This window comes from Leuresthes tenuis, unplaced genomic scaffold (genome assembly GCF_036924035.1).
Source record: "Leuresthes tenuis unplaced genomic scaffold, fLeuTen1.0.hap1 SCAF_4, whole genome shotgun sequence".
NCBI lineage: Eukaryota > Metazoa > Chordata > Actinopteri > Atheriniformes > Atherinopsidae > Leuresthes > Leuresthes tenuis.
In genome coordinates this window covers 6,314,436-6,331,459 of record NW_027325358.1, presented here as the reverse complement: position 1 = coordinate 6,331,459, position 17,024 = coordinate 6,314,436, and the positions used below count along the sequence as shown (strand labels likewise).

General features: G+C 38.2%; 1 protein-coding gene across 1 annotated transcript; it reads left to right on the top strand.

The window, feature by feature from the left end:
* The first annotated feature begins 4,977 nt into the window (after positions 1–4,977).
* Positions 4,978–16,293, top strand: LOC140305190 (neuronal acetylcholine receptor subunit beta-2-like). The gene is made up of 7 exons (XM_072383943.1): positions 4,978–5,029; positions 8,592–8,737; positions 10,374–10,418; positions 10,509–10,618; positions 11,929–12,455; positions 14,998–15,488; positions 16,144–16,293. Exons 1-7 carry the CDS (start codon positions 4,984–4,986, stop codon positions 16,291–16,293), a joined length of 1,515 nt encoding a protein of 504 aa, XP_072240044.1. The 5' UTR covers positions 4,978–4,983.
* Positions 16,294–17,024: the final 731 nt, after the last annotated feature.

Genomic DNA, 17,024 nt, shown 5'->3' with positions numbered 1-17,024 from the left:
GCAGTCCGATTTATGCTTATCTGCTACTTTACAGTTATTATGAAATGAAACGTGTTGAACACTAAATATCCTGTTATTCCAAAGCAGCAGTCATGCCACACAGCTTTACTTACTAAGAACTAAACAGGATTTTAATGATTTCAGTGGGCATTTTATACTTCAGTCACATGACACAGCTGCTTCATTTAGAATGAGTTACTTTTAGAACAGCAGAGTAGAAACGGGCTGTTCATACACTCGTCAGCGGTGAACCAGGTTAAATCTATAGTAAACTTTGTTTTCATTTGCTAGACATAAACATCTTTAAGAGTTCCTGCTGTTTTAGTTTGACTACAGCATAAGCTCCCTTTCCAGCATATTTTAAAGAGTGAAATTTCCACCATTGTCCCGGTTAAATTAAACTCCTGAGAGAAAAGAAAAGAAATCATGTTTATCATGAGCTTAGCAGAGAAAACGTGGAAGTCCAGTAACAAAACTTCCCTGGAAAGCAAATTTCAGCCAAATAATGTAATGAGTGGGCAAGTAAAGACACTTTTTACTGCGTTTATTCGGTGCAGGTCTGATCCCTTCGCTTTTCATTGTTGTATTTGTTGCCTCATAAAGGTCCACAGTTTCCCTTATTTTGTCCTTAACTCGTCACTATATTGTTTTTCTTGTGTCTCCTCAGCAGAAAGGCTATTCACTTATTTCTTTCCACTGTATTCATTAGGCTTTGAACCACACTCTGCTAGATCTTGTTTAATTTTCTCAGTCCTCTCCTGTTTTCTGCTGTGATCTGCTTCACTGCTTCCTTTCACTGGAACTGTATGTAAATACAGAACCTCTGCGGTGTCAAACTCCCATGATCCAGCCTCTGCAACCTCTGAGTTTTTGACTTCACCATTGGAATCTTCATCACCCGTTTCATACGGCTCACCTTCTGGTTTGCAAACGCAGGTGTCTGCAGACTCTTCTGTTGCGTGGATATCTGCTTGTGTAGTGAGCTCTTCCATCTCAAAGAATTTAGACAGTTCTGTCTTTGCAGAAATGTTTTTTTTTGTGTCATGATCTCCTGGTACATGTCCATCTGTAATCGCAGAAGTAATATATAAGTATATAAGTAATATGACCTTTATCAGCCTGGTGGTTGCTGCTCTGGTCTTTGCTACACTTTCCTCCAATTAAGTTAAATAAATGTCCAAATAGCCACAAAGAATGATCAGAGGGGAGAAAGTAAATTCAATTTCTCATTCTGTTGTCAGGACAACCATTTCACGTGCATCTCTTTTTGTCCTTGAACTTTAATGTGGAGGTCTGGTAAATATTATCATACCTGGTTAAAAGGCGCCATCTCGTGGACAGTTTAGGTTTGGGCATTTTTTCAGCATTCCCACTGATGATGAGTGGTAATTCTCACCATTTAGCAGCATTTAGGAGTATGGAGATATTCTATTGACTCTTGCTCACATTATCACTGGACTTGATTTGGCTTCTGTTGTTGATCATTACTCTCCTCCTCTAACATCTCCTGATGCTTGCTGGCCAGCATGAATGCCCTTTGAAACAAACACACACAGCTGTGGACTTGTATCACTTTTGACAAATCTGTATAATTATAGTAAAAGACTTTGGGAGGGAATTACAAGATTTCCCTTGAAATCTTGAAAGACTATTTTTTTTAATTACCTGGTTATATAAAATGGATGGATGTCAGCTTATCCACCTACACTCGATGGAGGATCTCTCCAAGAGCGCAGGCAAACGTGAGTACATGCCAGAAAAGAAAGTTTTTCAGTTTGTTTGGATGTAAATGAGTTAAGTTAAATCAGATGGAAACCTCATGCATTTTTCCATTTAAACTTCTGAAACAAAGCCCCCTAAACAAGAAGAAAAAAACCTTAAAATTGTGGGTAAATGACCATTCGTCTGCCGCTGCACCAAGATTTCAACTGAAACCGTGTTTCCAAATATCTGTGTATGGGTGTGTTCGCTCCAGTCTCTGTTATCATTTCGCTTGCAGTAGCTGTAAAATAATTCCCTCTGAGTTTCTGTTTCGTTTGCATCAGATCCAAGTATTTGTCCACACATTGCGTCTTAATTCCTGAAGTTCAAACAACAGGAGAGTGAATATTTGGAAATACGGAAAATTTGAGACATGCAATTACAACAGGAATAGAACCTCCTCCATGTACAGACCAATTGGCAATGCTTACAGTTACCGCACAAATAGCATATTCGTTGAAAATAATATAATTACTGATGGTTTGGCTGAAATCCATCTGCCTCTCATTATGAGTTTAGTTTATCTTTTGACAGCATCCCACACCTACTATTACTGTCTGCAAAACTCAAATCTATGTTTATTCCCCAGCCCCAAGCCCTCAGGCTGAGTTGTTAGCCAGAAAGCCCCAGATCATCTCAAGACAATGAACACACTGCTCATGAACCACAAAAGAATGCTTTTTTTGACCAAGTGATGATTTACAAAAAACAAAAAAACTATCAACCAAGGATCAGTTGAAGCAGATTCTCTGCACTCACTGAGACAGCTAAAGCTTGGCTGAAACTGGGTCATCAACAGGACAATGATCCAAAACACAGCAGCAAATCTACAACCGACTGTGTGAAAAAGAAAAGAATCGAGGTGTTGCAATGGTCTGATAACATTACACAGAAAATGAATATTTAAAGTCACTGCAGCTAAAGTGGTTCTACAAAATGCTGCATTATTGGATTTACTTTTCTGTTAATACACTATTTCTGCTTTTATCTTAGACTTAGTCAAATAAATGACACAGTGTAATTTGTCATGTGCTGTTGTTAATCTGAAACTGTTTTACCTGGTTTTAAGACCTAGTATTGTAAGAGGGAAAGCTTTATTTTTTTAATGAGAGTATTTGGGTTCTGAAGCCCTGTAGGAGCTTTGTCAAATGTGGAAATGACCCAGATGATGTAATAAAGGTTTGCAAATGATTCTGTTTGAAACTGCAACCTTGGATGAAAATATAATATACACACATATAAGGCCATATTGATCCCACCACACATATGGTGTCCCAACTATAAATAGATAAATATGGCTGGTATGATCTAAGCACTTTTATTTATCAGCCTGAAGCCTGCCTGTCTGAGGCAGAGGTAGGAATGGAGCTGAAGAGTTAGTGAGGCAGGGTGTTGTGAATTGCTGTAAAATGTGGCATCCTTGTGCCAGTTAACTTGACTGAAGCAGACTCTTACTTCCATTACAGCAGATTGAAATCTCCACTGGGCCGTGTAAGAGAATAATGTGTTAGTTATATGGCCGAGACGGGTGGATTTATGCACTTGCAAACTACATCAATAATGTCACAGGTGTAAATCATCAGTTTTTCTTCTTTTGTAACAGGAATGTCTGTGCATAAATTCACATGTTTGCATTAAGAAATGCCTGAAAATATGTGAACATTTATGAAAAAAGATGACAGATAAAACAAGTGAGAAAAGAAACTCTCCACACCTCTTGCCAAGATAAGGCCATATTTCTGATTGTTTGAAACTGAATCTGTCATGTTTTATTCATGAGCCACACACCGAAACATCTGAAAAGAGGTGCAGTATGTTCTTTCTTCTCTGCATGCCACTGTGACTTCTGCAGCAGCGCGGACGCCAACATGATTCTCCTTTTACTGTAATAGCCACATGCACTCTGTCCGATAGTTAAATATACTTTTGTATGAGCTGAGCTCACAATATGAATTCAAATATAAAAGCAGGCCCACAGGTTAGTGTACATGCCAGAGAAATGAATACTTTGTTTATGGATTCTGATACTAGAGATCATTGAATCATAGAAATCGATTCCTCTAAAGAGGCGTGTTTCTCCCACACAATAAGTGCATACATTTAAAAGAAATCCTGTATTTGTGTTTTGATGTTTGTAAGTATTACTCACGGTATCTAAAATGGAGTTGACAAATTTCACTGTCTGACTAAGTGACCACTTACGGGCTTCACTTTTTCTGTTCACAATTCCTTAGAATAATGATAATTGTCAGAATTACAAACTTAGTCAGTGGTATTCCTCAAAATCCTTTTGTCCACATACAGGACTTTGGGAAAGTTCATATTACTGGATTGTACTCTGTCTTGATCTAAATGATTAAAACCTGAACTCTCTGCAAATAGTGGTTGCTCATTCCTTGTTCACCACTCTGCTCCTTCCCTTTCTCATAGCACTGAGTTGGTTGGAGATGACATGTTGGAAAATGATGGACTGAAACCAATTGGAATTATTAAAATAATTGCAGGGAAAGTGAGAAATGAGGAGCTTCTGTGTTGTAAGAGAGGTCGGCAGATGAGCATTGAGAGCAACATAAAGGACAGAGCTCAAGTAGAAGAAGTGAGGGAATGGGAATGACGTGAATGATTTTTAAAAAGTCCGAATCTCAAGATCACTCTCGAATCCCTCCTCCCTGATCCCCCGTCCTGCCTCCCCTCCGGCCTCTTCGTGGACTTTAACCGCGGTCACTAACCCTGAGGATCCGCGTACTGCGCGCGCCACTGCCTCAGCAGCTGCGGATTATCGTCAGAGAGCGGCAAAGTTGACGCAGGTGACGACTGCTGGTTCAGGTCACAGAAAATAAGTTTCATTTGGAGTTTTTGGACGACAGCATCAAACACAAACCGAAGCTCACTTGGACTGTTGAACTGGGTCGAAAGCGGTTTAATTGTCACAGCGGCTGGTTTGTTGCGGAGGCGGCGGCGGATTATAGACAGAAAATAGGACGGAATTAGTTGCCTTTTGCTGCCAAGTTGCCTAATGAAAATAAACATTTTGTGTACATGACCTCTTTACCGTAGTCCATTTGTCAAAGTTTTTTTTATTTTTTACGCTGCACATTATCCCAGCAACAGAAACGGGACCAGATGCGTGGAAGCACAAGAAGGGTTTATTGTTTCACGACGGAATATTCATATGTGAGTTTTGTTTTCTTTCTTTTTTGGAGGACACCAAGCGGAGAGGAGATGACACCTAACGCTGCCCTCTTATTCCTAATTTTTTCTCTTACAAGTGAGTTATTTTGTATGTTTTTTTCTAAGGCTGTGAGGTTATTTACTGAGGAGATGCATGTTTGAATAGTATTTTCTGTGAGAATACAATGGATGTTACTGCTTTGAAAAGGGTGATAGAGCTGTCCAAGGTCCTGAGTAGTTTATCATATTTCAGGTATTAATGTTATAACGAACATGTTCTTACACGCACACACACAGTACCAGTGACATGTAGAAGTGCCACATAGAAGTTAATGTAATTTGGTTTTGTCCAACATTTGTGGAGATTATGTGACCTTTTATATGTATAATTTAACCAATACAACATTACAACTCTTCCACAGCTTCTGCTCACTTACAGTAAGGTAGGAAAATGTGTTGGTACTTGTAATATTTTTCAAATGTGCTTTATTATTCAGAAAGCTACATAAACTAACACTTGAAATGTGTCATGAAATACTTTTGAACTTGATTGTAAAATAATTTTCTTTAGGGATATTAGGTGTACTAAAATCTTTAGGCTCTCACAGGAAGCAAGACATAAGGAGCAAGGGCATCCCTTTATTTAAAGAATCTCTCTTAACACCGCTTACATCTATCATGCCTAATCTGCACTTACTTTGCACTTCTGGAACTGTTCTACTTCTCCTCTGTCATTTAAATAGATCACAATAGATTTATTTCTTGATGCATATGCCAGAGTTTGTCACTGTACTTGCACATGGATATTGTTCCTGCTAAAGTGACTCATAAATGAGTCTAAATCATCTATATTTTCTATTTCCATCCTTTGCTGAAATGATTCATTCTAACATTCCCAATCCCTGTTATGGCTAGTGATGTATTTCAAACTCTGATGCACATGGCATGAAACTATAAAATACTTTATTATTATTAAATGTTTTAATATTTTTCTGATAAAGTGGTAAGTTTATCAGAATCTTAAGCAACACTTTTTGTGTGTATGATTTGTGTGTTGCTTTATGCAAAAAAAATTCAAAAGAGCATGATTTAGTTACAGCACCATGTGTAGCTAAGTTTTGTTTACATTTCATAGTATTTGTGCCCTTAAATGACTGAATAGCTGTACAATATCCATTTCAGAGAAATACTTAGTGGCAACTAACTTACACAAACTTCCTCTTCCTGTATCTGATCAAATCAGACTCTTATTCTTTTGTATCACGAGAAAAGGTGGGTGTAATGCACCTTTTTTGTTTTCTCAGAATTTATTTGAGAAGAAACAAAACCACTCCTTACAACAACTTCCACATGAGAGAGTGTGTGTGGTGTTCATACTCTAAAAATATTTCTAAGTAAAAGCAGATGGGCCCTGTGAATAATTTACCAAGGGCTATTTTATGACTACAAGCAAGAAAGGCCATCTCCTGTCTTTTAGGGAACACACTTGAATAGCAAGCTCACTGTCCTAAAAGAAGAGCTTCTTATCATTAGCCTGATCTTGATTCATGTTTTGTTTCATAGGGTGTTGAGATTTAGATTTTTACCCATGAAATTGGTTTAATTGGAGCTGCAAAGCTCGATTGTCACAGCAGTAGTTGTTAAATAACGTAGTGAACAATACAAAAATAAAAACAAAGCCCTCTTAAAACATGAGCTATCAATGTTCAGACAGCAGATCTCTGACAAAGTTGATTAGTTATGACAGAGAAGTTTAAAGTTCTTCTGCAGCATCCATCAAGCCAAAGGTAATTTGGAATTATATATTATTTAGAATATATAATATAACTCAGAGGCACACAGCACTTCTCCCTGTCTTCCACCATGTTATTGTGAATGTTTGCATTTCCTCGAAGGCCTGAAGATTGGAGTCGGCTTTGTGCTATGTAATGGTGTTTGGCAGCAGTCCTCAGTTACAACAGCAGCATTTAAAAAAGAAGGCATCAGAAAATATTAGGATCACAAAAACAGCAGATCTGCTCTCAGGAATTAAAAACACACTATGGATATTACTTCTAGTTGCACTGTATTCTTGACAAAAAGGGTATCATTTTGCCTGTAAAAAATATATATATATATATACATATATTGTGGCTCAAGAGGAAGCTATTCAGAATCTCATGATTGCCTCAAATGTTGTCAATTAAGTCAACACTTGTCAACCTCACAGGAATTGCTGTTATCCTATGAGAAAGTCAGGGCTCCCATGATTTCTTTAGCAGCTACACAGAGTAATTGGTCTACTGGGGTTTTAATGTGAACAACCCTTCTCTGTTGGTGTTTCATTGACATGCCTAGGGCACCTACAAACACCCCATGGCGATATCTAGTATCTCAGTTGTGCCCCCCTTCTGCCTTTATCTCAGTAATGTTATCTCAGGAACACTACTTCTTTGATTAGCCCACTTGTCATGTAACCACCAGAGATTCCAGGAAGTTCCGGATTAAAAATAGTAATTTAATAATCTGTAATGCAGATTAAACAAGCACATGTGTTACAAAATTGAGCTCCAAGTGTGCTGGAAGACATATTTTATTACCTGACTGTTTCGCTTGATTTTGGTCAACATGCTTTAGTAAGCTATTTAGGTAAGGCAGCTTTGTTTGTATAGCATATTTCATACGCCGGAGTAATAAAAAACATGCTAAATTACATGTAATAACAATAAAAAGAAGACAACTACTTTAATTATACCCTGTAAACACATAATGATAACACTGTTATATTTGTGCTTTAATCTAAAGCATTACACTGATGCTCTTAACACAGGTTGATGAGCTATACTACGGTCACTTTAACTGACATATTGAATGAATGAATTAAGTTAATCTTTATTTCAAACCATATCTGTCTCTTACACAAAGGTCCATGATGTTAAACCATTTATCCTCTCATGTTTTTTAATTCTAATAGATTCACATGCTTATCTTCCACTGAAACCAATGATGTGCAGTCTGACATGAAAAGGTGAATCAGCTGGCTGCATCAGAAAAAGGAACATCCATGCGTATTCAGCATTCGCTGCATTTAATCGTATAAAAACTGACAATTGATGTGGCACAGAGTGGAAAGCCATTCAGATATTAAACGCTCACTGCACTGTTCTCTGTTTGTTTGACACTGTAGACACAATGGCAGATAAAGCCAATGGATTTAATCAAAAAGTATTTTGTTTCTGTCTTATTCTTACTATCACTTTTACATAATCAATAATTTAGAGCTGTGGAAACACCAAGCTTCAGGGATCACCTCACAGGATGCATGACTGGATTCTTCTTTGTCCCTTTTCCTCAGCCCCCCCCCCCCCCCCCCCCCCCGCCCCCCCAAACACACACACACACACACACAGAGGATGTGGTGATATTTGCTGTGTGCTTTCAGGGTTAAAATTAATCAAATTAAGAGCAGACCTACTTTTCTTTTCCAGAGTTTTTGGTTTGCTTCAGGACAAATCCATGGCATTTATTTTTGCCATTCATTTTTGTCTGACCAATCGTGTTCTTTTCAAGCAGAGCAGGGAAGTTGCACGTGAGCTTCTCTATTATTCTAAATAAGCCTACAGCACTTGGAAATTGTATGCAATCAAACAGTCTTTCTGCTGACTGTGTTTTGCCGGTAGGCAGCAGAGCAGAGAATGCAGAGGAGCGGCTGGTCAACTACCTTCTGGGTCCAGAGCACTACAACAAATTGATCAGACCGGCTGTCAATAAGAGCCAACAGGTCACCATCTCCTTGCAGGTGTCTCTATCTCAGCTCATCAGCATAGTAAGTATACACTCAGCACAGACGTTTGTGCATTTCATGCATCGAAATCTTCTAAGCATCTTCAACATGTCTACTTTTAGTTTCATTTGATGTTATTCAAATCCTTTACAGATGGTAAATATGAACCTCTCTGTCATTATTCAGTAGACTGAATAACAAAATTTAAGATGTAGTCTTTTCTTGATATAAAGTTTAAAACCTTTAATGAAATTATTAATCAGTATCATTAATCAAGCAGTATTGTCAAAATGTGGAGCTGGGTAATAACCCATGTGTAGCAGCACAAACAGCTCTCTTCAGCGTCTTCCTTATTCAGGGGCACCTTCACTGTACTTGTTTGATCATCTGAGCGCTCTTGATTATTTATTTTCCTTTTGAATTATGTTCAGTCTGAAAATGATTTTGTTTTTAATTTGATAGTGTCAGCCTGAGCACAGAAACTACTGCTGTGAGGTCAGTCAGATTTAGTTTTACACATCAGTCTCATCATCAAACAAACTGTCTATGTGCAGCCCAGATTTCTGCTGCAACTCTGCCAACTACACATGCACCTGGATCAGACTTTTATGCCAAGGTTGCTGCACACACCAGACAAAGAGGGACAGAGTCAGGACAGAGTCTGCCTGGAGATTAGCCATTATACACACCTCTACGGTTTCTAACTGAAAGAGTTGTTTTGGATAAGTGTCTGACAAATGCATAAACATAAACATAGATAAATTAATATGGAAGCATGGGAAACTTTCGCGCATTCGACCCTGTAATGTAGTCTGGATCAAGGGTCAGGAAAGGTGGTAGGTAGGCAGACTAATTATGTTAACCTGTTTGTGTGTATGAAACAGCCAGAGTGATAAAAGCGCCTGTGTGGGTGTGCATGACCTAAAATCAATGCAGTCCTTTGTCTCCTCACCCCCAGCTGGATCAGGAAGTTTCAACTTTGATGTGCTATAAAAAGATAACTGTCACATAGATATTACAAAAGCATGAACAAATATAATAATTATTAATTTGATTATGAAAACTGTAAAATAATGCATCATACTGTCACGGTGCAAAGATTTGCATGTTAGCTGACGTTTGATCTTATTTGTTATCATGCTTTTCATACATAGAAATATTTAGTCACACTAATTTCAGTTATTTTGCTAGAATGCCACCAAAGTCACACATACATGCATTCACGGAAACCTTATTGTTTATTCAACTCTAAAATAGGAGGTACAGTGGTCATTTTCAAGATGTTCTCTAATCATTAAGAATCAACTTACTGACTGTCCTCATGGCTGCATGTGGCCCCTCAGCTGGATTCAAACATCAGCCCACGTGGAGCTGTATGTTGGCATCGAGCAAGAACATGCAAGTAATGAGTTACTGGAGGAAATATCCCCAGTCCCCTCAGCATCCCCCGTCAAGCCAGCAGGCAGCAAACAGACCTTTAGAAAAGCTGGTTGTTCTAATGTTTAAGTAACTGTAAATTTTACTTTTGTGACATTTACAAGAATACTTGAAATGATATTGAGATGCCTACAAATGTTACAAAATATGGTGACCTCTCGCTGAGGCTTTACTTTAACATCTTGATGTATTGTCTTGCTCAAAAGTAATGTGTAAACACTGATTTGTGACATTTTTGCAGAATGAAAGAGAACAGATAATGACCACTAACGTGTGGCTGTCCCAGGTACAGTGAAATCTTTCTTTAATACTTTGTATGTTCCATATCTTGGTGTTTCATTCACTCATGGAGTTTATGATAATACTGCATCTGTAGGAATGGAATGACTACAGGCTAAGATGGGACCCAGACAAATATGAGGGCATCAAGAAACTGCGAATACCATCCAAACTTATATGGCTTCCTGACATAGTACTTTACAACAAGTGAGTATGTGCACTTCATTCCACCCAGGAATCACTGGAGGTATACATATATATATATATATATATATATATATATATATATGTATATATATATATATACATAAATATATATAAATATATATATATATATACATATCTACATTTATATATATATAGATATGTATCTACATATATATAGTCTTCGAGAAGGAATGATCAGAAAGATTTGAAGGTATTTGTCCTATTTCTGCCTCGACAGTGCATAATGTAATTCAATTATTTAAGCAATCTGTAGGAATTTAAGTGTGTAAAGGGCAATACTGGAAGCCTAAACTGGACTAGTGTAATCTCTGATCCCTCAGGCAACGCTGCATCAAGAACCATCATTTATCAATAGTTGATATAACCGCATAGGGAAGGGATTACTGTGAGAAACCTTTGTTAAGCACCACAATATGGAGTTGCATTCACAAATGACACTTCAGATTTCAGTGTGCAAAAAGGGAGCTTTGTGTGAACCTTGTCCAGAGGCAATGTCAACTTCTGGTGTCAGAGACATCTGCGAAGGACCATCACACAGTGGAAATGTGTTTTGTGGTCAGACCACTCAGCTTTCAAGAACCTTTTTTGGAAGAGATGGACAAAATGTGCGACTGACCAAACCAGAACATAAAGCTGGAAGTCCAAAGGCCAGGCTCTGTGATGGTATGGACTTGTATCATTGCTCTTGGCAAAGCTCATTTACATTTCTGGGATGGCGACATTAATGCAAAAATAGTTATTGAGATTTTAATTGAGTAACACATGCTGCCTCCAAGACCACATAATTTCCATGCATTTTTCCACAAGACAATGCAAAACCACATCCTGCACACATTAGAAAGGCACAACTGAAGAAGAAGAGGGTACGGGTACTGGACTGGACTGGACTGCCTGCGGTAAGAATTCTTAAAGGAAAAATGTGACAACTACAATGATCCTGTACTGTTGCACAGTTTAAAATTTGTTATCAGGAAGAATAGAAGTTAACACCAAGTGAAATGCTTTATGTCTTCGTATCCTCAGTCCCAGAATGCCTTTTAAGGGTTTTGAGATGGAAAGACAACACTATAAAGTGTTAAAAGCTTTATTGTTCTAACTTTGTTGGACTATTTTTGTCGAACCAGTGGTCTAACAATGGTACCTTTTAATGGTTATAATGGAAGGATCAGAGACGTGATGAAAGAATAAAGTATTTGAATAGATGTAAGTTCTATTATGTTCCCTCCACATCGTGTTCATCCTTACTCTCCTCAATGTTACTTTGTCTTTAAACCTGTTTCTTGTTTCAGTGCTGATGGCGTGTATGAGGTTTCCTTCTACTGCAACGCTGTGGTCTCCAACACAGGGGACATCTTCTGGCTCCCCCCAGCAATCTACAAGTCAGCTTGTGCCATTGAAGTGCAGAACTTCCCCTTTGACCAGCAGAATTGCACCCTCAAATTCCGCTCCTGGACCTACGACCACACAGAGGTGGACCTCATCCTCACGAGTGATTTTGCCAGCCGTGACGACTTCACGCCAAGTGGAGAGTGGGACATTGTCTCACTCCCAGCACGGAAAAACGAGGACCCCAATGACATCACTTATCTTGATATCACCTATGATTTTGTCATCAAAAGGAAGCCTCTGTTTTATACCATCAATCTGATCATCCCTTGCGTGCTGATCACATCACTGGCGATCCTGGTGTTCTACTTGCCGTCAGACTGCAGAGAGAAGATGACGCTGTGCATCTCCGTGCTGCTGGCGCTCACAGTGTTCCTGCTGCTAATATCAAAGATAGTGCCACCCACCTCTCTAGCAGTGCCACTCATAGGTTAGTCATATTTATGTTTGTTTACAACAGTGTTCAGACATGGAAAAATGACATGAAAACTGTGGATTTACCATAACCACAGGGAAGTTCTACTTTTTTAAGAGGCTGACAAAAATGTGGTGGTTTCATCAAAGTCATAAAGATATCTAAACTTTTTCTATGATTCTATAACCTAAAAAAGGCTAAAGTGTGAAAGGAAGTACACCCTTTAAATTCTTTAAAGGTTTTTACATGTTAGGACATGATAAAAATCATCTTGTGCTTATCACATCTGAATATAAGATTAATACAACCTCAGTTGAAAAACAACACAACATATCACATGATGCAGTAGCTTGTTGATCCAACTTTAACAGCAATAACTTGAAGTAACTGTTTTCTGTCATCGGTCTCTTACATCATTGTTGAGGAATTTTGGCCCTCTTCTTTACAACAATACTTTAATTAATTTAGGTCTGACAGCATTTATAATCAGGTTCAAGTTGGGGTTTGACTCTAGAATACTTTGGTATACAGAGAGGTTCATGGTGGACCCAAATCATCAGCCTGTGCCTTATGACCAAACATCTCCACTTTGGTCTGGTCTGTCCAAAGGACTTTGTTCCAGAAGTCTTGGGGTTTTGTTCAGATGCTGCTTTGCAAACCTAAGCTGTGCTGCCATGTTCTTTTTAGAGAGAATAGGCTTTCTCCTGCAGCCCTTCCAAACAAGCCATACTTGTTCAGTCTTTTTCTAATTGTGCTGTCAAGAACTTTGACATTTAACGTGAGAACTGAGGCCTGTAGAGTCTGAGATGTAGCTCTGTTTCTCTGAGCATTGCACGGTCTGACCTTGGGCTGAACTCGCTTTGACGTCCACTCCTGAGAAGATTGGCAGTTGTCTGAATTTATTTCAAGCCTGAATACTCTTTTTCTCTGTAGAGTGGTGGATTATAAATAGCCTCATAACCCTTTCCCAGATTGATGGGCAGTAACAGTTTCTTCTCTAAGATAATTGCTGATGTCTTTCCTCCATTGTGTTAACACCTGAATACTCCAAACAGGAAAACTGCCGAAACTTCTGTTTTTACAGAGCTGTTAATCTAATCAAGCAATTTGATTAGCAGCATCTGTCTGCCTCTCATTCTCTTAATCCAATGGAAGCAGTAAGGATGTATTTGGTTTTTGACATCCTTTTGCTGTATTTTTGGCTTAATTAAAAAAAAAAGATGATAATAGTAGCATTGTAATATGTCATTTGTTGTATATCTGAGGTTGTATTTACAGTGGCTAATATTAACAACTGGTACAAAACATACAATTTATTATGTCCTGATATATAAAACATTAGATTATAAAGAGGTTTAACTTTATTTTTCAACTGATATAATATATCAGATGATAAATATCATGTTTTCTAAATAGAAGCAACACTTTTATTGACCTCACCTACAGTCAGAGCCAGACCCTTTACCCCCTTTGTAAAAGGTTTATGTTGGTTTGAGTGACCAGCTGTCATTTTTAACTTTTCATGATTAAAAACTGTATTTTTGACAGATATTTCACAATTTTCTGGTTTTAACCTATTTATTTAGCCATTTATGCTGTTTAAAACCATTTGTATGATAAATTTAGACCATTGTCTTTCCCACACTGATAACTATCTCAGTTAGTAACAGATTGTTTTAGTACTTTTCATTTGGTGATTAACTGCTGTCAACCTAACTAAAAATATCTTTTCAGGAGGTGCTGATGTGGTAACTTCAAATGTAACCCATGAAGAGGGTTTCTGTATCTGTCTACAGAAATTGGTTTGACTTTAAGGATTCAGATGTGGTTATTTGATATCACAACTTAGATACAGGTCTATTTATACAGGATTGTGGACATAATTGTGCTTCACAGACCTGTATCATAGAGCTCAGAAAGAGATATTTCACTGATATTTCATATTTAACTGAGTCAACGTCTTTGCAGTCACAACAAATTGCTGTCTATTTTTTATCTAATTTCAAGTGTAAATTAGCCGATTTACTGGTTTGAATGATGTTTTAATGTTTGTTGTTTACTGTTATCGTCAGACCTCCATGTGCCGTTGTTGTAGGGCAGTGAAACAGATAAACTTAACTTAAAGCATTCTCACAGTGATGTTTTGCCAGTTTTCCTTCTTGGCTTTGGCTTCAGCAACTGTCTTGCTTTTACCTTGGATTACATTTTTAAATTGCCAGTATTTGTTTAGCCTACCTACAGGCCCTGTAGGTAGGCTTTTAAAGAGATCAGTCTGTACAAGAAAACAGTCCTATTTAATATGGAACATCATAGCATCCATCCAGAGTTTGCCTGGCTTTAATAAAAAATCACTTATGCAGAAATGTACATGGTAAAACAACTAAGCAATACAGTTTCTTATTTAAGTTTTTCTTTGTCCATATTAGACATGCTGCTGGTTATCATTTGCAACCATTATTCAAATATATAATAATAAATGACTGACAAATTAAATCAAAGGCAGCAGGAATGTAAATTAAATGCAAGCATCTTAGTTTTCTGTTTTACTTTCTTTAAGGTAAATACTTGATGTTCACCATGGTGCTGGTCACATTCTCCACCGTATGCACTGTCTGCGTCCTCAATGTGCACCACCGCTCCCCATCCACTCACCAGATGCCTGACTGGGTTAAACGCCTCTTCTTAGCGAGCCTCCCTACCTTCCTTCTCATGAGGCGTCCAGGCTCTTCCAACTTCCGCGATAAACTCCGCCGAAAGTACGCCAGCCGGAATACCATATGCAAAAGCAATTCGCAGAGCAACACAGGCAACAGGCAGCACTCCAACATCAGCCTCAGTGGAATCCGAACGGACAGGGACTCTCCCTATATTAATGAGGATTTGGCGCACAATTTTTGCTGGAAGGTGGGCGACATCCCAGGTGGCAGTGGTGGGTTTTCAGACTACAGGAGGCCTTTGGCTGTTCAGTGGGATGTAGACCTAGAAGAGGCAGTGGATGGAGTAAGATACATCACTGAAAACATGAAGATGGAAGACGGCAATGAAGGGGTGAGGAGACAAAGCTGTGGTCATGAAAATTATGACAGATGATTAGCAGAGAAAGATATGATAAAAAAAGTAACATGAATAGTAGACAGTATATATTCTCGAAGAGAGAATGAAGATCGAGAAGGCATTTAAAAGCAGATTATAGAGATGGATGATGTGTGTTATACAGCAAGGAAGAATGAGAAGATTACAAGGCAATTTGAGATATGGAATAAACCATGTCTTTAACTGTGACACTTTCAGTTTGTCAGTCATCTATTTTAATCTGAAAATATCTTCAAAAAACCCTGCTTGCACTCACCCCTATACACAAACTGTGCTATAAGTAGCCTTTGATTTGTGGCCTCTCTTTCTCTTGTTGTCAGCCATCTTTATTGGAGTTGAAAATATATCTCCTGACATGTGCTGGGTTGCATAAGATCCTTCATGGCCACAGTAAAAAAAAAAGAAAAAAGAAGAAAGTTGCCTTTTCTCAAAGGAATTGACTTTGATTGTTTGGGGATGGAAGTTTAGCAAAGTCAATGAAAATTAGGTGGATTGCGAGCACACAAGCACCCTTATGCTATTATAAGGCAACGCACTGTATGTGGCTTACACATGATTTGACGCATGACACCTGCAACAATATGAAGTTGTTAATTTCGTTTGGTTCCAGATCATCCAGGACTGGAAGTACGTTGCCATGGTGATAGACCGCCTTTTCCTGTGGATCTTCATCCTGGTGTGTGTGGTGGGAACTTTGGGACTCTTCATGCAGCCACTGTTCCAAAGCTATAATACACCCACCTCTGATGAAACTGAGTGAGTGTCACACACTCCAAAACATATATTAAAATACACACTATCAAACCTTCTGTCTTGGCATTTAAGTGCATTGTTTTCTCTTGACATGATACATAGCTTATTCTGTAATTAGAGGCTCAGCATTTGGCTTATTAAACCAATATTTTTGTTCTATCTGTTTGTGAAATCCTCTTCTGCTACATTTATTTACCATACCTTCCACGGAAAATAATTGTCTGAACTAGAGGAAAGAACTAGGCTCCAGCCCTAAGAATTTTATGCAAGACCTGACATATTGTAGCTGCTATTTCTGTTAATGCTAATTAAAATATTTGTCTTCATATCAAACACACCCAGCAGCATTTAATGGCATTCATGCACTGAGTGGATTTTGCAGAATAAAATGTGTGTTCATTTATATTCCTATTTACCACGTTGTGTTTTTCTTTCCATAGATATGGAGATTTCTAGGTTTTCTGTGACATGAAAATGGAATCAGTGAAATACGCATCTCTCTAAAGGCTTTGAAAAGCCACAAAATGTCTGGCAATGATCTGTTGCTGCTGACTGGATCTGATATGTAACCAGCCTAATCTGGGAAGCCAGAGATGGTTCTTGTGTTTGTAACAGTGGACTTCAAATGAAGATGGAATCAGATCTGCTTAATACGTAGCCTCTATTTTGGACAGGCTTGTCTCCACCCACATCTGAAAAACTCCACTTGAATCAGAGGCATGAAAGTCTTGATCCACA